The 26,963-nt window shown below is 40.1% G+C and overlaps 1 protein-coding gene across 5 annotated transcripts in view; it reads right to left on the bottom strand.

Annotated features, from left to right (window-relative positions):
• The window catches only part of C5H8orf34 (chromosome 5 C8orf34 homolog), a 176,409-nt gene that overhangs the window by 6,533 nt on the left and 142,913 nt on the right, over window positions 1-26,963 (bottom strand). For 2 of the 5 annotated variants that reach the window (XM_072151746.1, XM_072151748.1), the window contains exons 12-14: window positions 22,632-23,131; window positions 14,452-14,545; window positions 14,181-14,240 (exon numbers count right to left, since the gene is read on the bottom strand). In XM_072151746.1, the coding sequence (XP_072007847.1) occupies window positions 14,203-14,240; window positions 14,452-14,545; window positions 22,632-23,131 (632 nt within the window). In that variant the 3' untranslated portion in view covers window positions 14,181-14,202. Of the gene's footprint in view, window positions 1-12,217; window positions 12,314-14,180; window positions 14,241-14,451; window positions 14,546-22,631; window positions 23,132-26,963 lie in introns of all 5 variants that reach the window. The other 3 variants (XR_011855689.1, XM_072151747.1, XM_072151749.1) reach the window with 3 other exon arrangements.

Raw genomic sequence — 26,963 nt, 5'->3', positions numbered from 1 at the left:
TACTGGGCATTTTATTAATGAGGGGAGGCTGCGGGACCTTCCGTCAGAGTGAGGGGAGGCTGCTGTGCAGTTTATTAGTGAGAGGTGGCTGCTGGACATTCCATTAGTGATGGGTGGCTGCTGGACATTCCATCAGTGAGGGGAGGCTGCTGTGCAGTTTATTAGTGAGAGGTGGCTGCTGGACATTGCATCAGTGAGGGGAGGCTGCTGGACATTCCATCAGTGAGGGGAGGCCGCTGGACATTCCATCAGTGAGGAGAGGCTGCTAGACATTCCATCAGTGTGGGGAGGCTGCTGGGTATTTCATTAGTGCGGGGAGGCTGTTGGGAATTTTATTAGTGAGGGGAGGCTGTGACCAAGGCACTTCCCACCACAGGCTTATAATCAAGTGAATACATTTTCAGAGTTTTCTGTGGTAAAAAAATGTGCCTACACTTATATTTGGGTCAGCTTATACTCAATTGTATATTAGTATAAGGTGAGATTTGAGTTACTGAACCACTGATCTAGAAGGACCTCTGGGTAGTTTATTAGTATATCATCCCATTAGAAGAATGAGGGCTTGATTTTTAGGGTATTTTTTTTAAAAAGTACTTCCGTATATACTCGAGTATAAGCCGACCCGAGTATAAGCCGAGACCCCTAATTTTACCACCAAAAACTGGGAAAAACTATTGACTCGAGGGTGGGAAATGCATTGGTCACAGCCCCCCCCCAGTATATAGCCAGCAAGCCCCTAGTAGTATATAGTCAGCCAGCTCCCAGTAGTATACAGCCAGCCCCTGTAGTATACAACCAGCCAGCCCCCAGTAGTATACAGCCAGCCAATCCCTAGTAGTATACAGCCAGCCAGCTCCATGTAGTATATAGCCAGCCAGCCCCCAGTAGTATACAGCCAGCCACCCCCTAGTAGTATACAGCCAGCCATCCCCTAGTATTATACAGCCACCAGCCTCCTGTAGTATACAGCCAGCCAGCCCCTAGTAGCATACAGCCAGCCCGCCCCCAGTTGTATACAGCCAGCCAGTCCTCAGTAGTATACAGCCAGCCTGCCCCCAGTAGTATACAGCCAGCCTGCCCCCAGTAGTATAAAGCCAGCCTGTGCCCAGTAGTATACAGCCTGCCAGCCCCCAGTAGTTTACAGCCAGCCAGCCACCCCCTAGTAGTATACAGTCAGCCAGCCCCTAGTAGTATACAGCCGCCAGCCCCTAGTAGCATACAGGCAGCCAGCCCCTAGTAGCATACAGCCAGCCAGCCCCTAGTAGTATACAGCCAGCCTGCTCCCAGAAGTATACAGCCAGTCTTCCCCCAGTAGTTTACAGCCAGCCTGCCCCTAGTAGTATTCAGCCAGCCATCCCCTAGTATTATACAGCCACCAGCCTCCTGTAGTATACAGCCAGCCAGCCCCTAGTAGCATACAGCCAGCCCGCCCCCAGTTGTATACAGCCAGCCAGTCCTCAGTAGTATACAGCCAGCCTGCCCCCAGTAGTATACAGCCAGCCTGCCCCCAGTAGTATAAAGCCAGCCTGTGCCCAGTAGTATACAGCCTGCCAGCCCCCAGTAGTTTACAGCCAGCCAGCCACCCCCTAGTAGTATACAGTCAGCCAGCCCCTAGTAGTATACAGCCGCCAGCCCCTAGTAGCATACAGGCAGCCAGCCCCTAGTAGCATACAGCCAGCCAGCCCCTAGTAGTATACAGCCAGCCTGCTCCCAGAAGTATACAGCCAGTCTTCCCCCAGTAGTTTACAGCCAGCCTGCCCCTAGTAGTATTCAGCCAGCCCCTAGTAATATACATCCTACCCCCTCAGCGCTTAAAGAAAAGTATATACTCACCCTTCAAAGTCGGCGTGGCTCCCTGATGTCCCCGATGTCGGCGCGCCCCGTCTTCTTTCTTCCCCGCGGCTCTTCTTCTTTCTTCTGTCATGGACGCGGCCATGTTTTCTTCCTGCAGGCGCATACTATGACAGGGCCGCTGCTGACGTCATGGTATACGTCTGCTGGAAGAAAACATGGCTGCTTCCATGACAGAAGACAGAAGAAAGAAGAAGGGCTGCGGGGCAGAAAGAAGACGGGACGCACCGACATTGGCATCGGGCCTCCGGAGGGTGAGTATATAAGGTTTTTTTTTTAAAGTGCTCGTAATAGACTCGTGTATAAGCCGAGGGGACGTTTTTCAGCACATTTTTTGTGCTGAAAAACTCGGCTTATACACGAGTATATACGGTATTAATGTTATCTATTGAACCATACAATGAATATAAACACTTAAAACATTGCAAGTTTTTATTAAATGCTTTGTGCCATCATGACATCAATTGTTTTTAGATATATATACTACATTTTGACCACTTTTATATTTATTTTTTTTGCTGGGAAGCAAAGTGATCAAAAAACCCGCAACATCTGGCATTAGGTCTTAGCTTAACAGGCACAAGACAATTCATCTGACCTGATGCTGCTACTTACTACTAATTAGGGCTCATTCACCAAGATGTGTCCGTTGTCAGTATTGTATGTGAATCCATTTTATTTCTTGTCTGTATGACAAACATAGATTTTTTTTCCATCTCTCCAAAAAAACTGGTCCCCCAGAATCATCTGAGAAGAAAACTGATGTGCGATTGAGGCCTTCAGTTTCAGGACTGTGACATTTTCAGGACGTAAAGACTTCCTATGGATCATGAAGGGATTAAAGGATGTTGCTTCATGAAACGGGGTATGGAATAGAATAAATATATAAACCACTGTTCCATTAAAAGGAAGTCTTTGTGTAATTGTGCTTTAGTAATGGATCATAGAGAGATCTTAGACATATACAGTAGTACATACATGATAAATCAAACTCAGGTTTATAAACAGACGTTCCATTAAGCAGTAAATATCTGACTATACGACCAAGGAGAAATTCTTGCAATACATCTTAAGGGAAATCTACCATTTGATTCTTACCTTATAAAGTAGCATCACTGACTGAATCCACTTTGCACTCTGGTGCATGATCAGGCCTTGTAATCGTTTTTTTGTGCATCCCTTTTCCTAAAAATTATATTTTAAAAATATTCTCAGAGTTTGTGAAAGTGTTTTTGGCCTTGTTATTGCGCATGCAACAGGAGCCTAGAGGGGGTCTGGTGATGCCCCATGGAGCACTTACAGCTTATCAGCAAATTTTTGGGTAAAGAAGACCATAAGAATTATTACAATTCCAGATCCTGCATCAGGGTGCAAAGTGGATTCAGTCACTGACCCTGCTCTATAAGGCACGAATCAGACGATATATATAAAAGGGTGCTGCTTTTTCAGCAAATACAAGTTAAGGGGAATTTAACATCAAAATCCAGAATGATAAAGCAAGAAGACTAACTTATAGATCCAGGCACCTTGACTTTGGTAATCTCCTTATACTGTATATGTTATCCATGATCTCCTTCCTTCTAAAATCAACTTTTAAAAACATGCTAATGAGCCTAAAGGGCTACTGGGGTGGTTCCCAGAGCCCCTCTGTAATGCAGATTCCCAGGCAGTTACAGTACAAAATGAGCATTTCCCACTCCTACTTTATGCTGAAACTTCATGTGCTGCAGTGAGATTACATCAGGCAGAGGAAGGGGGAAGTGCTGAAGGATCAGGGAGAGGTAGAGACATTCTAACAGCCTGTGTATCTATGGGATTGCAAGGGGCTCTTGAAATCATCCCAGTAGCTCTTCTGGGTTATTAGCATAATTTTAAAGGTTGATTTTAGAAGGAAGGAGGTTGTGTGTGGGTTTCCTCCGGGTCCTCTAGATTCCTCCCACACTCCAAAACATACAGGTAGGTTGATTAGATTGTGAGCCCCATTGGGGACAGGGGGTGATTTGGCAAGTTCTGTGCAGCGCTGCGTAATCTTTATGCGCTATATAAATAAAGGAATTATTATTATTATTGTGGATAACAAATATAAGTTGAGTAAGTGTCCCTGGTTTATCATGATGGATTTCGATGATAGATTTTCTTCAAGTTGCCAATATACACTGTACTGTAACCCTTTATTTACTTGGATACTAGTCAGAGGATTTTTTTTTAATGGGGGCGGATCCCCTCCCTTGAGTTCTGCTGTCACTCTCCTTTTTTTTCTTATAAACTTATTATGCAACTTAATAAACTAATTCTTAAAAAGGCAGTTAGATCAACCAAAATTCCAGCTCTGTGTATAGATAAAACTCACCCTTAATAAAATATACTACAAAGTGTCTTATTTCAACAAGTCATATTAAACTATGAAAATAACATGAAATTTTAATAAATCTGATAAGTGACAAATTGTAAAACACTACTGTATTACATCTTCTCCCAGCTCCCCTCTGGATTCTTCCTGTAGCTCTTAACATGATTGACAGGTCTTTCCATTTTTGTGTAATGTTAGACACCTGACCCATCATAGTGAGCTGGTTAGGGGGGGGGCAACCAGATGGGTGTCACCTATCGGACGAGTTAGCACAGGTTCAGCACATATTACTGACTCAAAGTCAGTTTTACCAAAAATTCTGTAGCACTTAATAGTTGTAGAAAGGGATTTTTGTAATACAAATTGTCATTCCAATTGATAAGCCATGCAATGTACCAGGGAACTGAAAAAGATCCTCCCTTCTCCTCTATGATGATGAAAACTATACAGACTCAATTGTAATGACACTGTCTAAAGATGATCAAGCCTGAGGAAGACTCATTAGGATACATTCACACCTAGTTTTAGCTCTCCGTTGTAAGTATAAAGTCAGGAGGATCCCCAACGTGTCCTTACAACGGATACATTGTCCTGTTCCTTCCCTTTCCCCTGAAAGTGGGAGGAGGAGTAGTCATTGGCTGCTGATTTTCAGGCTTTTTCTCCAGTGATGTCATTTCCCTTATATGTTCAGTTACATCACTGGGGATCTCCCAGAGTGTACGTTCATTGGGGGTCGGGGTGTATACAAAACATTTACATCCATCCCCCGTTAACTCCCCATTACTGGATGTCTCTGTTTTCCAGTTTTTCTGTATATATGCTGAACGTATCCCCAAAAAAGGAGTTGTTAATGTCGCCCAACAATGTTAAAATAAGTAGTCTTGCTAATTCAATCAAATCCACTGAGACACTTATATCTTATGGTCTTTTTACACAGAATCAGCACCACAGTTAACACCAAGTGGGACAGGTGCATTACGAGTGTTTCAAGGGAAAACAAAGGAACCTATAATAGAAGACGCTCTAATACACTTGTTGAACAGGTAACAGTATATTCTCACCTGAAAACCCCACGGTACGACTGACCTTCTTTGAGTTCAGTAGTGCATTCAATACTATTATTTCTGCATGGCTAAAATAAAAACTATGGCCTATACAGGTGGAGAAAGGTCTGGTTAACTGGCTGATGAACTGCTTGTGTGTTGAATAGGTGCCCAGCAGGGGACAGTTTTGGTGCCCGTTTCTTTATTATCTACACCAATGAATCAGAATATTTTTTACAAAAATATTTAGAATATTTAGTGCATAAAGGATGGCGTAGAGGAATTCACTAGCTGGTGTGCCTATAAGGTCTGCTTCTGAAAGAATTAGAAATTATTCAAAAAAGTTTGTTGTAGCACATCCAAGTAAAATTTATGATCCTTTATTTTTAATTTATTAAAATGTACAACTGTGTTACATGTAGGTAACAAACCCTATGCGGTTTAGCTGCATTCTAAGCCTTACTCATGGTATATACAATGACTGCAATATTATTCACCATAGCTGGGGAAATTGTATCTCGAGAAGGGACGTATGACTTTAGAGGAGTGGGATGGTATACTACATCTTAAAATCCCAGAGAGAGTGTACAAAATTATTGTTAATTAAGATCACCCACTACATGAGTTAATTTGGACCCATTAAAGTGGTTTTAGAACAAGGTTTAATTCATGAGATGTCACACTTATTCCCTCCTCTCTCGTTATGACTTATGGAATTTAATGAACACGAGCAGCTCAATAAGGCTATCCTACTATGTAAGATGAATGTATCGGATGTTTTTATGTCTTTTTAAACCTGTGTGTGCTATTATCCGTTGTGTATGTAAATAAGTGTATTTAAATGTAGTGGATGTGATACTTTTATTTCCCTCTGGGGACAAATAAAGTTCTATTATTATTATTATTATTAAGTTCCGGGATCAAGACGATGAGGAGTGTAGGTGAGTATTTTTTTTTTACTTTTTCATACTTGTTGATTTCCTTTAATGAAAAAATATGTACACTTGTTGTAAAGTTCTCTCTTGTTCTTGAATAGTTCTCAATTGCATCTTTTCTGATAAAATTTTCTAAAAATGTTTAAATGCATAGAAAAAAATCCAAAAAGCAATAAGAAGGAAGAGAATGTGACCCACGTATCTAACTTTCCTTTATCAACAGTGACAGAGAACATGACATTATGTTATATTTTTCCAACACTTCGTTGAAAGATTTCCTTGGCAAGTCATTAGATCATTTTAATCTGATTTGTAATCTGAATTTCCTTTAGGATTAGTCTGAAACTTAAATCTTTGTTATGACGAAATTTTTGGAACAGATACCCACCCGGAATGAGAAGAACATTCCACCCTGTAAAGAAATTTTCTAATGATGTCAAAAATATCCTGGCATATATTAAAGGAAATCTATACAAGGAATTATTTTAATTTCTTATTTTCGTATTTGTAAATCCATTGAAAAAACTGACAATAAAAGGCAGATGGTTATTTATATGAGAAAAACTATTTCACATGCCTCATGTCTCACAAAGCGTCCAGGGCAAAAACATTATGGGGCAAATGTTTTGTGCCATCGGCCAAGAATTGCAACTTTTTGAGTAGATGTGACGGGGAGAAGAGAGAAGGGCAGGTCAGGACGCCCTGGCGCACTGCATTTACTATAGCTACTGCCAGAAAACTGCCAGAAGTTATAGCTGAGATCTCTGCCATGTCTGCCCTAACCGTCTACAGCCATATTTGTCAAGAGGTCAAAGGCTCTTAGTAAATCTGTACCGGCGTGGTGGTATAATGCATTTGGCCAATATCTCTTAGGCTGCCCTAAGAACAACATAGGTTAGATGGAAAAATTCAAAGGTCACTTTAAGACCCTGGTTTATTACAGGTTTTGGTTAAAGTTTGGTAAGTTTTTTTTTAAAAAGCAAGATGAAAGACTTTTTCAGTCCCTCTGCAGTTCTGATGTTGTATGTCCCTACTCCCAGGCCCCTGTCACCTTACATAAAATACTACTACTTACACAAACACTGGCTGAGGTTGGGCTTCCCAGCACCCGCAATTGGTTAAATGGTGATTTTCTGTACATCGAAAACAGCAAAGCATCAGGGAAGGTTCAAAGTGGCAGCATTGGGACACTAAGTAAGGTAATAATGTTTTACATTTTTTAGCTAAAAAATGTATCCCATTGGATAACCTCTTTGATGTTTTTCACTTTTATGATCTCTAATGGTCTCATCATTTACGATGGTCCCTGCAAGGGAGTTTCCTATTATTTCACGGTATGAATTATTTGAGCAAACCTGAATGTACAATAAAAGGTCTTACCCTTGCAATGGCAAATTTAGGGTCAACTATAGTATCTCATGTTTTTATGTTGATTTTTAACTAGATGTTACTCTCAAATCAGCCGCCAGTCCTTTATAGATAACAGAGAGAGCAGAATAAATATACATGGAGAGATAGTCATGGAGGGTGTATGCCTAAGAAATCCAACGCATTGGGGCACATTTACTAAAGTCCTTGCACAATTTTTTTGGCTGACTTTGCAAGCTCTTTAATGTGCAAACTGCTTGCACATGTATTTAAGAAGTGCCTGCATGACATTTGTGTGGTGGCTGAACTATTCTTCATGCAACACACATTTTGTCACTGAAATGGGAGTTCCAATGCACAGTCGGAGCATGCACCATATTCAACATGCAAATCCATCAGAATTTTGTTGCACACCTCATGTTAAAGGTGCACCAAAAAAAGTTAGTGCACTTCAGAGTGTCAGAGCAGATCTACAGGCAAACTGCAGCACGGTAGCTCAGTGGTTAGCACTACAGCCTTGCCGCGCTGGGCCCTGGGTTCAAGTCCCATCCAGGTCAACATCTGCATAGAGATTGTATGTTCTCTCCGTGTTTGTGTGGGTTTCCTCCAGGTCTTCCAGTTTCCTCCAAAAAACATACTGATAGGTTGATTAGATTGTGAGGCCCATGGGGACTGGGAATGATTTTCCGTGCAGCGCTGTGTAATCTGTGTGTGCTATATAAATAAATAAATATTATTATAATTATTATAGCTGCAGGAGGCGGTACCCTCTCTTCAGGGGGAAGGTTTGGGGTGTATGCAGTCCCTGTGGGCAGTTCTCAATCCCCCATTCTCCAAGTGCCACATAGCACCTGTGCGGTTTATATCATACACGGTTGAATATCAATAAATACCTATGGTTTGGAGCCCAATTTTTTCACTAATTTCAGTGTATTTAACTTATATCTACTGTACTGCATGAAGAAGGTTAGAAACTGCTTTATCCGTAACAGTCAAGTTATATCCAAAGTAATTGATATTCTAAGCAGCTCTCTAAACTATAATCTTTGTCTCGATACAAAGTGGAACTGTCTGGTGGATTTATTTCTGCCTCCATAATTAGACATTATCATGCTTTGAATACCAAAGAAGTGACTCGAGGTGCTGTCATATAAATTGCATTCGCTTCCATTGTGTTGTCATTAAGCTAAAATGTTGTCTGTATATAACTACTGTCTGATCAGTTGACCCAGAATCCTCCTACACAAAAACTTGATATCTATCCATCTATGGGATTACTCTGCTTCACAGATTGTCAATGAGTGAAAAACCTATTAAACAAAAAAATCACAATGAGTCTTAGTGGTTGATGTTCTTATCCCTATCAGGAATTCAGGAGTCTCCTATAATTATCACCTTAACCATCACCGACATGGATGAAATTGGTGATTTCCATTACTAATGCCCATAAGTAACATAAATATTTACTTCGTCGTACAACTGTGGAGATGAAAAAAATTATATTGTTAACTTTATTACGGTACCTAACTTCTTATTTTATATTAAACTTCACATAAAATTTAAGAACATGCGGTTTTTGGAATGTAAAAATGTATATTTCAACCAATATTTGTAATAGATCTCCTATATACAAGAGGATTGCAGTAAGTCATGTTTACTAATCTCACCCAAAGGGGCAATTTGTAAAAATCAGGGTGTTGTGCTGCCCCCTACATTCTAAAAAGAGTAGGTGGTACAGCAGGTACATTCAAGACACTGGATCTGCCTGAACATTCACTTTCGAAGCTGAAAACTAAAGTAATTTAGGGTAGTATAATCAATAAAGACTGTCAAGCCATGGACCTGGAACAGTGGCATCGAAGAGGTTATTTTTTTATTTTAAAATACACCATTTAACATTTTTAAATGAGGTCAAGGCTGCTGGGACCCCTAACAATCCATGCAATGAAGTTTCCATGTTGTTGGTAATAGGCATACATTATGGTATGGCCACCTCAGAGACCTGCACATATATGGTATATAAGGTATGTTATGGGATATGCCATAAGTGTCACAATACTATATTAAAAAGCGGTTTTACCTCACCAGACTACTAGCCACCTCAGGTAGAGGATGAAATGTCATTTCTAGAATTCCCTCATTTATGTGAAATCTCACCTCTTTACCTCGAAAACAAATCTCATCCAAAGTCAGGCAAATATGACTCCTAACATCTCATTTTCACTTCATTTTCACAAGTGTCAAGTTTAGTGGTAGCAAGAGTAGTGTCACTTCAGAAGCCCCTATCTTCTGTTCTATCCTATAATACCCTGAAACGGTTTTGTGTCATATTAAAGATAAGAATCTCATCTTTCAGGTCACATCACGTTTATCACTTTGTGAGTTACAGAACCAGGCAGCTACAAACGTACCATAAGATAAAGATCGAGTTCCTGCCTATTATTTATAAATTAGATGAGGGGCCTAGCAGTGAGGATAAACCTGGTGACAGCTTGTTATTATTATTTATAGAGCATTAATGCCACGAGTCAATCAGGGGTTCACATACATCACATTAAAACAAAAGGACAAAATTTACAGTTCCCTTTTATAAGGTAGTTCTACCTTGGACATTTATGGCATCCCATAACATACCTCCATATATGTGCTGGTCTCGGAGGTGGCCATACCCAGGGGCGGATTAATACTACTATGAGCCCTGGGCTGTATGAATATTATAGCCCCAACAGGAATGGAATTCACTTCTTATTTGGGAAATGGAGAATGTGTCCCTTCTGCCTACTACTACCTGTGGTTTCAGGACCTTCAAAGGCCCTGAAATGGCTCTTGTGTACATGTGTATTGAGAGCAGGAACAGATATATAAGGATTTCATGGGTGAAGGTCCTTCTCACTATAGGCCGTACCATAATTTATGCCTCAAAATGAAAACTTCATTGCATAGATTGTTAACAGCCTTGACCCAATCTAAAAATGAAAAATAGTATAGCTTTAAAATCATCTTTATTGATAATACTACCCCAAATTACTGCATCTTTGCCTGTACATTCCCTTTTGAAGCTCAGATTCAGGTGCATGAATGTGTCCGCTCTGCCTGTGGGACTAGAAGTTTAGTGGGGTAAAACCTGGTGACTGATTCCCTTAAAAAAACAGACTCTCCAGAAGCAAGAGAAAAGCTAAAGGACCCTGGCCCCGTATTACTCACGCTATGCTCATTTATAAGCAGAAGAATGTGAATGAATTTCTGCTTTAAGTTGTTTAGCAAAATGTTGGTAGAAGAGTTATTATTTTTGATTTTCCATATGTAATAGAAGCAGAGTAACGTACTGTTTTATGAAATGCATAAATTTATTCTGGGAAGGTAGGTCCACATGAGTCAAAGGCTCTGAGGAAATGTCATGGAGTAAAAAGTGAAAAAATTGCAGCATTTCCCATTGTTAAAACCCAAACAGATCAGCAAGCTCACCACTATGAAGCTTTAGTCAACGGCTTGAGAATACATTAGGTGGTCCAAAATGGCCAGTCACCAGGCCCCGCTCTATCCCTTAACTGCGCCATTTCTCTAATAAAAGATCCACGCATCGGTGAGTGCCGCCTCTTTATGTTTTTGTTTATTCAGATGCACTATGAAGCCATAGCTTTGGCATTCACTGACTACTATAAAGCCCTTTATAATTGTCCTGCTCCATCTACTGTATATCCCCAGAGTCTAACACTATCGCTCTACAAATATATTCAAAATACCCTGTAGCGCTCCTCTCTGCTGAATAAGCAGAGGCAATGGAGATCGGAGATATACTAAAGTCACTTTTCCCTCCGGAAGAAGTCCTGTCTTGGATGGCCACACATCTAGCCTATATAAGATGTTACGCCTTGCATCCTAGCCGCTTTCCCTTTAACTAGCTGTCATAAAGGGAGATGCAGTATCCCTCTTATAACAATACAAAGAATATAAGGCTAATTTTTCCATTGCAAAGCACGTCTCAGAGACATCTTCGTGACTGGGCAGTTCCTGGAACAGATACTCTGATAAACGGTATAAGATGCTGAAGTTAAACCTCGGAAGGTGGATCTTGTTAGCTTTCTATAAGCAATCCCATTACGGCACTTATTTAAAATATACACTTTATAGGATGATGACATTTTTCCAGCTGGAGGTTTAGATTTTGTGGTTATTATTGAACGTTATGAAGTCTGTATTATTTCCACAGAAATCTATGGTGCGCTGAGTCAGAAAACAGGTGTTGGGTAATGTTTATTTTCTTCTGAGCTCATAAATTGTCAAGGCCTGGCACCCAGAATACCAGATAACAAAAAGAGTGTTGTATGGCAACTCCAAATACGAGCCTATAATGTATGCCAGGTGACATATTTATCAGCGAGCATGACTGGACAGACGCTGGATGGGCATCTTTGAACTCTTGCTCTGGCCACAATACACACATTCTAATTCCAGGTGGATCCTATTACCAAATAATTACATTTGATGCAGAGTAATTCCCTGTATTTACATGCCACCTGCAACAGAACTGAATCATGTTCCCCCTCTCAAGCCTCAGTACAAAAGATGATCTATCAGAAATATTTACAACCATATCTGTGGGACTGTGTAATGACAGGAGATTTCCTACTCGCCTCTACAGAGGATCCTACAAGGATAAGTCCTTTTACCTTGTGCAGAGCTAATAGGGCCGCAAATGGAAGGTAGATGGGTAGTAGAAGATCTGTCAATCTCAATGGCCTCGATGTATTATGCCTTGTTGTTTTCTGGAGTATAAGGCAAGAAAATTTGTTTATTCCCAGCACAGACCATGGATTTTGCGATTTTCAGTCCCTTTTGTACCACGAGCGAAGGAACTAACGTAGATTTTAATTCCGGTGCACAAGTCCCACGCCAGAATTACTAAGGTGTCGAAAGCAATTTTAATAAATGGGCTTCAATTGGTAAAAAATTAGTGTGGGGAGATAAACTAACATGAAACAGAATTCCTAGTATTAACTTGTGCTAAAAACTGTCTTAAATGCTTTATTCCACAATATTAGGTAAAAAAAAGTTAGGGGTGATCATTTTAAGTACATAATGTAAGATGTAGAAAAATATATGCCCAAACTTTGGTGTAAACTAAGTCAACTAGCAGGAGGCGTAACATAGACTGGTGCAGTTGAAGAGCGTCTAACTTTGCACAACATTTATGCCGATTTCCCACTACCAAGTTTGGTTTGAGAAACCAGCTTTGTGCATCGGCAGGATTTCCCAAACTGAAAGTAGCATGTCAGATCAGACCAGTGGTTTTAGGTTAAGTCTGAGAAATCCCACCAACATACGGAGCGTGTTTCTCGGACTTTACTCGCTAGTGGGCCACCGGCATTAGAGTTTATCCCCCCACACGCACACACTGTATTATTCCCTAAATGCCAGGCCTCGGGGATCAACACAAAATCTTGAGGTGTCCAAGTACATTTTGCAACATCTAAAATTTTAGTAATTACAAGAGAACGAGAATAGGGGTAATCAAGATGGATACAATAAAAACAGAGCTCTGACCTCCCACCATGATCCAACTAAATAAGATTCTTTTATAGGACATATTAAATAATTAAATCCATTTGCGATTTTAAGATAAATCTACCATCAAAATCAAACTAGGTCACATTGCAGATACCGTGTAGATTTTACTTGTTAATTTTGCTGCCGAAAATCCGCAAAATAATACAGTATCATTAAAGTAAATGTAATTTGGAAAAAGTAATGTATACAATTCTTTTTTCCCCCAAACTGAAATTGTTGCTAAGTGTGGAAAATAAAATAATATTACTTTTCACAGATAAATCCACAAGTAATCTGCATGAAAAACATGTGTATTGGATGCAGATATTCCTTTTAGATCCAGGCACCATGGTAATCTTCTTTGATTGATATTTATTATCCATGGCCACCTTCCTTCTAAAATCAACTTTTGCTAAAATTATGCCAATGAGCCAGAAGAGCTCTGGGGGTAGTCCCCATAGCCCCTCTGTGCTGCAGGTTCAAAGGCGGTGCTTCAAGTTCAGGAGAACTTCCACCCTTCCACTGTGTGCAGAAACTTCCTCTGCTGCTGTGAGATTAAGCAGAAAGAGGGAGAAGTGTTGAGGGAACAGAGGGGAAGAACGGACAGTGGAACAGCCCATAAAGCTGCAAGATGGAGGAAGCTCTGGTTACAACCCCCAGAGTCCCTCTGACTCATTAGCATATTTTAAAAGTTGATTTTAGAGGGACAGAGGCAATAGATAACAAAGCTCACGATGGAGCTTTGACAACTGTGCTGGATGTATCTGTGCTGAATCGTGACAAATCTCACTGACCTCCAATACTTCTGGGAGGTTAGAGAATTAATTTGAAAAAAAAAAGAACATTGATGGAGATTTCAATTTTTGCTGTTAAATGCTTCTGAATCTAGTAGTAAAGGCAGAAGGCTATGTATGAACAGATACATATTTAGGTGTACTTGCAAATATTTTTCTTTATGAAGTTAAAATATCTTTGCTTTTCAAAGATAAAGCAAAAAGTAGCCATAATATAAACCTATTGTATTCCTCCCCTGCTAGAGGAACACATTACTGTATCTGTCCTGTGCCCCATTAGTCTCACACCTACCTATAGTACATTTCCATTAGTCTTACATCCAATGTTCAGTCATTTCCGATCGTCCAACATCTGTGCAAAAAAGTCCCAATATAACTGGTTAAAATTGAAAAGATTTAGAAAAGTAGATGACATGTTATTTCCTGATTATAATCCTCATAGTTTCTAAATTCCTTTTCAATATCCAGGATCATGGAATATATTGCGGAGAGGATGGGCCATGAGATTATCAATCTCAATATGAAAGATGAGGTTTCAAACATGCAAATATCGAAAGCCTTACGTTTTTCCTTTTCTGTCTCCACACCTTCACTGTCTGTGTCACTTGGAAGAGTCCATGGCTGACGAGACCCTTGAAGTTGTTCATAAGATTCCTCCTTTGAAAAGAAGGAACGAGAAAATCACATGACTATGCTTCATTGTTGGGAAAAGTAATAATCTAAATTCTCAGATACTATCACATTAGTATAATGTGGAAGAGGTCTGTATTTCTTTATTAGGTTCAGTTCACACTGGGTTATTACACCCACTTCTGTGTTGTACTGCCCCTGGGATTACAGGTCTAATCCTCCAGGGTTATAAAGACCCCCCGGTGCTAAGCACCTCTTGCCAGTATCCTCTATGTAGCGGTCTGGATGATCTACGCTGCGGCTAGCTAGCTGTATTTCTGATGTATTTTACTTGCACCCTAGGTATCTAGCTGTCCACTGCCTCTGAATTAAAACCTAGCAAATTAGCCCCCCCGACATGTTTTGCCACATGTCGTGGCGTCCTCAGGGGGATCGGGGCCAAGAGGACGCCACAGCATGTGGCGAAACATGTCGGGGGGGCTAATTTGCTAGGTTTTAATTCAGAGGCAGTGGACAGCTAGATACCTAGGGTGCAAGTAAAATACATCAGAAAAACAGCTAGCTAGCTGCAGCGTAGATCATCCAGACCGCTACATAGAGGATACTGGCAAGAGGTGCTTAGCACCGGGGGGTCTTTATATTAGTAACCCTGGAGGATTACACCTATAATCCCAGGGGCAGTACAACACAGAAGTGGGTGTAATAACCCAGTGTGAACTGAACCTAATAAAGAAATACAGACCTCTTCCACAGTGTAAAGCACAGTTACAGTTCTGAAACCCCATGTTTGGTGTTTGTGCACACTACCAGTCCCCCTTAACTGGTCGTAGTTGATGTATGCTGCCTGATAAATTTGATCACCCAGTTATGATGTAAATTGCTGCCCTTGCACTCTGTAAAATTTTAAAACATAATATTGGATGAAGCCTTATCCATCTTTTAACAAATACTATTAAAAGTTACATTTTAGTGACCAATGGGTTCACGTGTCCCAATAGGACAATTTTCTTTGTTAGATTTGCTTACAATGCACATTAACTGCACTGGTCTGCTCCCTCTCTCTCATGTCTCCATCTTCCCCCCATATAGATTGTGAGCCATCACGGCCAGGGTCCTCCTCCCATTTGTCGTAATTTATATGAACCCCTTACAGATACAGCACCATGGAATTAATGGTGCTCTATAAGTAAATAATAATAAATAATAATTACAATGATCAAATTTTGGTGTACCATCAACTAGTTTGGCTATTATCACCATGGTGTCACTAGGCTTCCTGAGAAAGTCATGCTAGATGATAAGGGGCTTTCAAGGTACCTTTGTGGCAAAGTCTTTTTTATCCAACTGCGGAAAACATATTTGCATATTTCCTAGAATCACCAGTGGAGCATGCAATTCATTTCAGTCCGCATACAACTTCAATGGTGGCTATAATGGAAAACTCTCCAAAAGAAGAATTGTTTCTTTCCTGACCAGAATCTACAATGAAGTCACTTAAGGGAACCTATTGTGGTTGTTAGTTCAGCTAATTTGAATCTTTGTGTTACCTATGTAACCTTATATGATCATTGGACCTTATATTACTGGTCCAAATTATGTTATAAACCAATTCAGTTCACTTTATTGTGGAAAATAGATAAGATCTAAGATATCTCCCTTATACTATACACACAACCTAGTGATGTAATGGAGATATCGTGGCAGATTTATCAAGTGTTCGAAAGTCAGAATATTTCTAGTTGCCCATGGCAACCAATCAGGGGCACGGATCAGACAGACCATGCTGTGAGACATTGGTAGCAATGGAGGAGGTGAGTACACGTCCGGCAACAGTGTATCGCATGGCCCATCTTGGGCCAAGGTGGTGCAGTCTGTCAGAGCAGTGCAAGGGGTGCCATATTCATGAAGAACAAATTAAATCATGAGGAAATCCTGAATCTGGCGCCCCCTGCTCACTACACAGGCAAACTGCACATAGTACAGACTGCACTGTTCTGAGTAAATGTGCCCCATTGTTTCCACTTTCAAAGCTCTACCAAGGGAATATTAGACATACAGGGGCACATTTACTTACCTGGTCCTGTTGCTGTGCTAAGGGAGCTTCTGTCCGGCAGAAGTGGCTGGCCACTCACATCCGTCCCTATCTCTCAGCATTGTAGGCGCTGACATATGGTGAAGGATGAGAGTGACCGGCTGACTGGCAGCTACCCGAGCGCAGCTTCCGTGCCCCTGTTTGCAAACAGGGCCACGGATGAGATGGACTGCGGCAAGGGACCTCCGGAGCGAGAGAGGAGGTGAGTACACAAGTACATGTTAAAAGGTGCACCAAAGAACTTTTACTAATTTATTGCTACTCTTGGATAATCCCATTAAATCTGGCTCAAAAATAGTGCAGCCATGCCACAAAAACGGTTGAGTCCCACACAAATCTGGCGTAGGCACTTCTTAAATACCTGTGCAAGCAGTTTGCACCTAACAGAATGTGCCCCCATTGTAACTGTGCCCCCATGTGAGGACCTAAGAAGTTGATCTATGTTTGCAAATCCGTATGCAATGGAGATATTAGATATCACAATAGAGTTATATGATTATGAATGTAGTTGCCGGTAGGGTATGTATATGAGTGTGTATGCGTATAGGTACAACATATGTAGATTCCAATAATTAAACATTTTAGAATTGGAGATACAAGTACAGTTTTACCAAAGAGAGCAACTACAACTTCTGATGGACCCAATTAAATACAATATCATGTCCAGGCACATCCAAAACCAAGAACTGAAGTAAGTCATAAAGAAAAAGTACACTGCTAAAAAGATTAACCTCATATATCACATGAATGTTCCTGTGGCAATCCACCAAATATCCCAATTTGGAGGTTTAACAGGACAGGATTCTGAGCCAGGTAACATCTCACAGACGACAATTTGCATATTTTAGGGCCTTGAAACATTTGCCTGTGTGTGTTCTACCTAATCTTTAAATGAGATCTTGGCATATGCTTTAAAAAAGAATTACATTTATTTTATCTCAGCTGGAAGGCGCGGAGGAGTTGATCCAGAAATTCCACTTCTCAAATCCCAAGCTAACATGATATCTGCATTTTTATGCAAATCAAATTATAAATATAAATGTTACTGCTTCCTGTAGCTGAATGCAATCAGCTCCTAAGTGTTTTAGGATGGTCATGAAGATAAACTGTAACCAAAGTATGGAATAAGAAAGTATGACAAAACCTACGACTGTGGTTTATCAATAGGTTCTGGTTCAACGACAGGTCAGTAACTAAGCAAATTCAGGAAATTTTAGTTATTTTACCTGCTTTTTTGCCTTTTCTATTAACAATGGAATTTCAATATACTTGGAAAATTATCTGTATAATGGATAAAGTTAACATTAAAAAGAAAACTCTAGTAAAGCAAAAAGTTATCACAATGTCTAAATCTACACAGGGGTCGGTGGTCAGGTGCACCAAGTTCATGCTTTAGATAAGCCTTAACTATTATAGGAAAGATGTAACGTAATAGCTGCACAGTAAGGTTGGAAAATAATGTTGAAACCTATAATTATTCAATATTGGCCCAAAGGACGGCAAAATGAAACCATATGAGGTGACTACCAATGGTTCTCAAGTTACAACAAAACAAACTCCTTTCCGACCAAAACCTTTAATGGAACAAATCCGTGGACACACTTCAAGCAATCTGGTACAGATAGCATGAAACGCGAGAGGTCTCCAGAAAGGCAAGTTGGCCTCTTTTTTGAAGTATTTAGTGAGTCAACCATGAAAAATCTTGTGGTAAATAATTCCAAAGTCAAAAGTGCAAAAGAGTTAAAGGCAGCACCAGGTTTTTCATTTGTGCTTTATTGTGGATCAAATCTGCAAAAACAGTAACATTTCTACACAATGGCCTTTCTCAAAAGCAATCAAAGCTCAAAGGTCTGTCAAAATGTTGCTGTGCTTGCTAAATGTGCTACACAATGAAACAGGAATCAGTCATACCGTTGGTGCTTTGGTCTCTTTTGACTTTTGATTCCTTGGGCGGACACTGGCCTTTGACTTGGTGTACAGGACACCCACTGGAAAAGCTAGAAGTGTCATTGCTATTCTATGTTGGAGTCAAGACCTTCTCCTAGACATCGCTGTAGTTACTTAGTTACTGTCATGTGTATGAAAAGGTCAACAATTAGATCACTAAAGGTCTAAACAATTAGATCACTAAACCCAAGGTACCAAGCACAGTAAACCCTATATGGTAGTATTTCTTGTTATTTATAATATTCATTATTTTGGTTGCATGACACTTTGAATTCTGGAATGTTTCAGTGTACATATGTGTCCTTCAAAAAACGTTAAATTAATTTAACTCAACCCTTCCATGACTGACCAACGTAAATATACATCGGTTGACCGTGAATGGAAAGGACTGGTGCTTGCACTGATCACAGCAGTTAACCTGTTGCTCCATATAGGTGTTGCGTTATTGGATGGTCAAATCGGCGTCCTCCTGTGATGTCATTGGAGGGTTATGTACGGTTACCATGACAGCTGGGGGTCTATGAAAGGCTCCCATAGCTGTTATTTTCAATATGAATTACAGTCTATCTGAGCAGTATATTCACAATATACAGCAATATTGTATATTGATGAAGTCCTCAGACTCCCTAGGATTTAAGTACCCCAAGGGTCTGAAATAACAGTAAAAAAAAGTTTTTGAAAAATTAAAAAGAAATTTAAAAAACACAAAAAAATTCAAATCACCCACTTTCCATAGAATACATATAAAAATAAACAAGTAATATAATAAACATGTTAGATATGGTATCACTGCCTGAATCACCATTTTGCCAAATTTTAATAAAAAATAATGGAAAGGTTGTATTGTTGTCAAACGTCTTCCCAACACACAAACTATGATGCCTTACACAGCTGGTAGAATTGACTCGAGTATAAACCTAGGGTGGGAAATGCATTGGTCACTGCCTCCACTAGGCAGCCAGCCCATGCCCTCTAGCATATAGCTAGTCAGCCCATACCCCTCTGTATATAGCCAGCCCATGGCCCCCTAGTGTATAGCCTGGCAGCCAATGTTCATTAGTACATAGCCTGCCAGCCCCTGCCCCCAGTATATAGCCAACAGCCCCTGCCACCTAGTATATAGCCAGCTGCCCCTTTCCCCAGTATGTAGCCAGCCAACTTCCAGTGTATAGTCTGGCAACACCCAGTATATAGCCCACCAGCCTATGTCCCCAGTATATAGTCTGCCAGCTCCATGCCTGCCCCCAGTATATAGCTTGCTTTGAACATTCTTAGTCCTCTAAGGATTCGACTGCTTCGTTTTTTTAATAGTTAAAAAAAAGTGCATGGCATTTTTTCTATCTACCACTAGGCAATTCGAATGAACCTTAATTTCTGCAGGCTGAGTATCTCAGCCTTATCACTTACTACTGTCTTCTCTTCTCTAAAAGGGTAAAAAATAGGTGGTTAATGGACAATGCTCCCACGTTTCTATTTTGTGTACAATGAGTGTCTCTATGTAAAGTCATATTTGTAGCATTGTAGCAGGCAGAGAGTGCTGATCAATATACAGAAATTCTAGTACATACATAATCCTGAAAATAACAAATGTTCTATGCAATGTCTAAATAATTTTACAACATGACAGCTGCATATAAAATTTCTGGTTACCTTTGCTTTTATAAAAAGCCTTAAAAATGTCCACACACTTGAAGATATCTCGACCAATCAAACCCTTGGGACAGCATAAACATTGTTTACATTGTGGTTACCATTATTCTGAACTACACATATTAGTTGGGGGCCCTGACACAGATTTTGAAGCATAGCAGAGGAGCTTTGAGTTACAGCTCAGGACCTGCCTGGTACATTGATCATTCATGAGTAAAATCCTTGAACCTAAAGTACTAAGCAAGTTTTACTGTTTTAAAGGAGTTTTCAGCGCATAATGCTCATGATGTAATCTTAGGATAGCTCATCGTTATAAGGTTTTCGGGAGGTACTACAATCAGCCCCCCTGTGCTCAGCATTTCATAAACACATAACTGAACAGAAAGAAGCAGACAACTCAGTTTGGCCAAACTGAGCAAATGGATGGGAACTGATCTGCAGTAACCAGATTTGGCCACTACAAATAGAATTGTGCTGTGCTTTTCCATTAATCGCTGAGAGGTTGAGGGTTGCAAGTGGCGGAAGATCCATCAACCTGATACTGATGAATTCTTCTATAAAATATTGGGCATTAATATTTTTAACCTGAAAGTCCCCTTAAGGTAAGTAAATGCCAAATTTACAAACACCCTTTATTCTATTTATACAGTAGAAATACCAGATTTTTTTCAGCATTATTATTTCTCATCACCTCTTCAGATGTTTTGATGTATTTTTACTATTACAAGAAACGTAATTAAAATATAAGGGATACATATACTATAGCTGTAATCTCATTGTATTTCCATTTGGTAACTGAGACACTCGCAGCTACCAGATTTGTCACATCCAATAAGTTACCCTTTAAACGAATGACAAACATCATTTTACTCCTAGCTGGATGTCCAGGTGGAAATGCTTCAGCAATGCACTCACTATCAATAAGACAAGTGTAGCTATCCAGCTGTGATGACATGCCAGTGTGGTCATCATTCACTATGTACAGGCAAATACAAAACCCTACAGCCCAAAGCTGTATGTGTCAGCGCAGAGTGAATCCTATCGGGGTTGACATCTCCTAGTTGTTAGAGAGCAGCCCCAAGGTGAAGCGGTCCATTATGCTTTCATCTTCTGTTTATTTCCAAAGCTATTTCTAATGGATCTAGAACTAGAAAATGGTTTAATAGCAGAAAAAAACATTTTTTTATGCATCATGTACTGGATTCTTTGAAGACCTTCTAGTCTGAATGTGTAAAAAGGAGTCAATATTATTATTGAATATTATTTAAAATAAAATCAAAATCTTCAGGCCCTCCTCCAGGTTTCAATAGGCCCATGGGTAGTGGAAATTAAAATAGTCTCCTGTTACATAAAATATTCCCCAGTTTATCATCCCATAGAGCCTCCACATGGGATATTTTATATAAAACCCCCACATTAGCTGCAGTGGAATGAGATTGGGTCATGTGGGCCGCTCCAGCAGCTCAGGGCCCTGGTATTTGTCCAGATATACCGGGTGCTCTGCCCTGCCCAGAGCCTCTGCGTTGATTACAGTACTAAAGTATTTCTGAGATGGTGTAGAGCCTTTAATTCGTACAGACAACTCGTACAGACAACTTTAATTTCTGAGAGGTTTCATGGTGCTTTTTGTGACTATTTTTACGCCTAAACAGGCTCCTTTCAAAGTTCGCCATTGTCTAGTTTTCTGCAGGGTTCCCTGAGTTATCACCTGAATCCGGGTGATACTTTTTTAAAAAGTCGCAAAAAAGTCACTAATGTTTGCGGAAATCTATGGCTGCCCCTGACCAGGCGTAGAAATTAGCTGCAGACTGTTTAAGACTTTTGTTTTAAAAAGTCGCAAATTCACTGCAGACCAAACTCCACATGTACCAAAAAGGAAAAAAATCCTAAAATTCACCTGACCAGCAGCAAAGCCAAAAAAAGTCTAAAAAAAAACCAGACAGAATAAGCCGGATTTATGATACATGTGCCCCCATGTGGTTTTGAAAATTTGCTCTCAATATTCCATTAATAAATGTTTGCAAATGTTAATAGATCTACGGATTCATAAAACGGGATCATGAGAGTACATTTTTTGGGCTTTCAATTACATTTGAGCATGAATTTCAGGTTTGATATACATATTGTTTTGATGTTGATTAAAAGTTTTTAAAAAATCTCAATAAAGAAATACTGAAACTATAAAATGCACAACAAATAGAATCTGTCTCACCCTTTTGTATATGTTTTGTGCTTGGGTCAAGAAAAGACTTTCAGTTCATATATTTCGAAGTTGTCCACCTAGCATGCCTAAAGGATGTCAACAAAGTGGCAAGTATATAGAATACATTGTCATTTCATTATGTATTTTGATTCCATTCTTACAATAATTTAAACAACCACAATCTTGGAACAGAATATAGAATCATATAAAAGAAGTTGTACCTCTCCAACACTGTTTCGATGAGAAGCAATCCCTGAAGTGTCTCCAGGTGCTGGAGCTCCTGATAGCGTACTAGAAGTCCACCCAACTTGACTTTTAACAGTTACAGATCTACTCCTATGTATTGGAGATATTCCTTCTTTGTTTCCCTGATTACTTGGAGTAAGGGGTCGGTTCAACATGCTGTTCGGAGTTCCTGGTCTGGCCAAAGGAGTGACAGGTGTATGAAGTCTACTGGACTGTGAATTAGGAGTCTGTGGTCTACTATTTGGTGGATTAGAGCCATGAGTTCTGCTGTTACTTAGAGGAGGTGACTTATTCCCTTGAAGATGAAGCTGTAGATTTTTTGCTGTTTGGTTTGGCACTTGTGGTTTGGAGTTTTGCACATTTGAAGCATGATAACTTCCTTGATGGTCACTTACTACTGTGCCAGCTCCTTGTTGGTTAGCTGGGCTCCGTGACATACTTGCTTCAGCCATTAGTGCCAAGTCTTTTTCAATATCTGCAACATCAAAAGGAATATGAACAGTGAAAACGGTTGGAAATGACCATTTTTATTTCGACTTCCTTTTTTTACACTTAAACTTTGCATTTTCCATAGAACTTGTCTTTGTTGTCTGTGCCACAAACCTCTGAGGTGTGGTTAAATATGAACATTCTGGTGGTTGTTGTATTTAAAATATACTACATGCAGAAATTCAGTCTATAAAAGCAGTCAATAATATAATAGACAGCACATTATGTTATACGATGCCACATTTGGATAGAAGTCTACAATCCCAGTTTCCGAATTGAAAAATATGCACCAGATAAAATGTTGCCAAACCATTAGACTACATTAGACCAGAAGTTATTGTATCTAGAACCGTGACAGAGAGTAGTTTTTTTAATAATACATTGTGGCAGGAGAATATAACAGGTTAAATATGACCAATCATGAAACAATCTTTTATTTGTCCGGGATCAGGGTTTTTTTTCATATGGGTTTGGAATTAAGATAACAAACACATTGCATCCATGCTAGTAACAAGGATGGGGAACAGTTGTAAAAAAGCTGATTTACATGGTATAGTGGGTCCATTAAAAAAATAAATAAATCAAGCGGCGGTGATTTTATGTCAGATTCGTGCAGTTCCAATATAACATCCTTGAAACCAACACGTTTCAGGTAGAGAACCCACCCTTGGCATGGCGAGTCACATGGAAGTGTTGCTAGAATTTTACAAAACCGAGTGTTATAAATGGACATTTATACAGAGTCCGACAGAAGTGTGTTGCATGCTCTATGTAAAAGGTGCACCAAAAAAAGTTTAAGCACCACAAATTAAGAATCTGGCGCCCTCTGCACACTACACTGGCAAACTGCACATACTGTAGTATGCCCCTGAAGTGACCGGTCAAGGGTTATTGCCGATTTAAGAACAATTTCTCTCTTCATTTTTTTCACTGTGGTACGGTTAAAAAAATATAGCAGACAAGAACATAAAAGGGTTTTGTTGGTTCCTTCTTAGACTAATTTTGGTCATTCTCCACTTTCAGTGAGTAGATGCCTGATCCTAAATCATGTTAATCCAGCTTGCCTATACCTGCCATGGAGATTACAAATGGAGCGGAAGACCCTAACCTAACATCAAAATAATGCAACACAAAAGGGCACATTTACGAAGGGTCCGTCAGACGCATTTACGTCGGGTTTTGCTAAGTTTTCAGTTTTGCGCTGAATTGCCCCTTATTTTTGGCGTACGCAATCGGATTGTGGTGCATTGGCGCCGGCATGCACGTGACACAAATCAGGGGGCAAGACCGTCGGACAACCCGACTGATTCAGACAAACCGCGGAATTTAAAAAACCAAATTGTGCCGCAAGACCAGCACTCACACGCACAGGGAAAAAGAAGGTAAACTACAGTGGGGAAGCGACGCATGCAGGAAATTGGACGCATGATCTTAGTGAATCGCTGCAGCTCCGATTCCTCGTCGGACATTCTGGATCGGCGGCGTCAACGGGACGGGTAAGTAAATGTGCCCCAAAAGGCTTTTCTGATGAAGACAACTATACTATTGCTACCTTAGCTCCACTTCCAGGCTCCATCAATGCCAATCTCTGTTTCTATAGAGAGGCTCAGCAGTTATGTCATGTCAACAGCGCACACCTTGTACACCCTGCCTGTATGGAGCTGTAGTAAGTACACACTGTTGACACAGCATCACCACTGCGTCTGTATACAAACATATGCGAGTAGTGATGATAGGTGGATTAGAGGCCCGGTGAGAGAGGCAGGTATAGGTTATTGTGATTTTTAAACCTCAAGGGCCAAAATAAAAAAAGTCTGATCCAGGATAATCCAAGGCAGATCCTGGAGTCCACAAGTAATAATTCCTTTATTTATATAGTGCACACAGATTACGCAGTGCTGGACAGAGTTTACCAAATAAGTCCCTGTCCCCAATGGGGCTCACAATCACCCTACCAGAATGTTTTGGAGTGTGGGAGGAAACCAAAACAAGTAAATCCACCTGGAATGGATTGTCCATTAACACCTAAGCTATGAATGAATGGGGTGAACATCATATCAACAGGGAAACCATAAGCATTAACCAAAGTAGTAGAAGGTCAGTACTGAGCAGCAGTTTGAGAAATACTCCAGAGTACAGTAGGGAGAAATGCAGGCTCCAATGGGCCAACAGGGTCAAGTAGTATCTCACCACTGATGTAGGCGACATGGATTGGTTACTTATAAATGTGAAATTTTGTAGAATGGGAGTGGTGAGAAACACTGTATTGTGTAGTATGGCATGTCCATGACCTTGTATATGTAGAACATTTCATACTTTGTGTGCTATAAACAGAGATTACCGAATTGCCTCAAATGTTCTTCCTCATCCCAGCCCAACTGTGTTCAATACGTTTTTGACGAACGCTACAATTATAGAGATAAGGAATCCCCAAAATGATTTTCAAGCTTGTGTGATGAATTTGCAGACAGATGAAACAGATTTCCAATAGTCCAAAGCAATTACTGTAGAAACAAAGATTACTGCTAATCTGTTCTACTTGTGGTTAGATAGGTTAATCTAACTTCAAATGCATGGACTATAGAACGGCATCTATAATAAGGCATGAAGGACGGGAAATGCAGAAAAGAATGCACTAAATGTAATCACAATTGTGTTCCAATGGTATCTTATTACTTCATATGATACAGTATGTAAGAGTTATGGGAAAATATGGGTTTCAGGTATCTAATATCCGATAAGGATGCATCACAGATCCAGAAAATGTGGCAATATTTAGCTTACTTTTCTTGTATTTGGAAAATTCTACAGTTAGTTCTTTTATACTATGCAACAAACTAATGACAAACTAAAATATAAAAACTTGGTGGAACTCTTCCACTTTTGGTATATCACCTGGTCACAATGAGAATGATCCATTTCACCAATCCCATGTGGCCGTTACAGGGAGTGTTTTCTGGTCTCATCTCAAAAGAAATTAAAAAATTCATCCAGTCATTGGCTGAGCCACCGTTTCCAGGTATTATCAGTGCTTTTGTATAGTTGGTAGCAAAAGGTGTCTCCTTTTATAGAAATTGTGTTATGTAATAAAGGGTCTGTCCCCTTTTAGCTGATAATATATATATTTTATGTAATGAAAATGTTTACAATCCCTCATGGCTTTCTAGATCTCTGCTTGCTGTCATTCTACAGAAAGTTTAATTGTGTACTGACTATGGATAAAACTGATCCCCGGTCATGTGATGTCACACAGGTTCATGGCTTATTATAACACACAATTATGATTACCCTTTGTGATATACAGAGCCATGCACCTGTGTGACATCACATGACCATGGTCTGGTTTTATCCATAGAAAAAAAACAATGATGATTCCCATAGATTGAGAGCAAGCAGAGACCGAGAAAACCGTGAGGAATTAATACCGAAAGTATATTGCAAAAATGTGTAACTTTTCACTACACAAAAAGTATCAGTTACTTGCTGATAGTACTTGCTTTAATTCTTAACATTTTTAGTAAAAACGAACCAATGCATTGTGATCAGTTGGTGCTATTGAATATCTCACAAGGAATTATTCCTGAAAACAATGGGGCAGATTTACTTACCCGGCCCATTCGCGATCCAGCGGCGCGTTCTCTGCGGTGGATTCGGGTCCGGCCGGGATTCACTGAGGCAGTTCCTCCGCCATCCACCAGATGTCGCTGCTGCGCTGAAGTTCCCCGAGGCCCGCTGGAACGCCCTGAAATTCACCGGCCTATACCTGGTGAAGGTAAGTGCAAGTTTCGCAACAGATTTTTTTTTTAAATGCGGCGGTT

Source organism: Engystomops pustulosus, chromosome 5 (genome assembly GCF_040894005.1).
Source record: "Engystomops pustulosus chromosome 5, aEngPut4.maternal, whole genome shotgun sequence".
Taxonomy (NCBI): Eukaryota; Metazoa; Chordata; class Amphibia; order Anura; family Leptodactylidae; genus Engystomops; species Engystomops pustulosus.
This window is presented reverse-complemented; position numbering and strand designations above follow the sequence as displayed.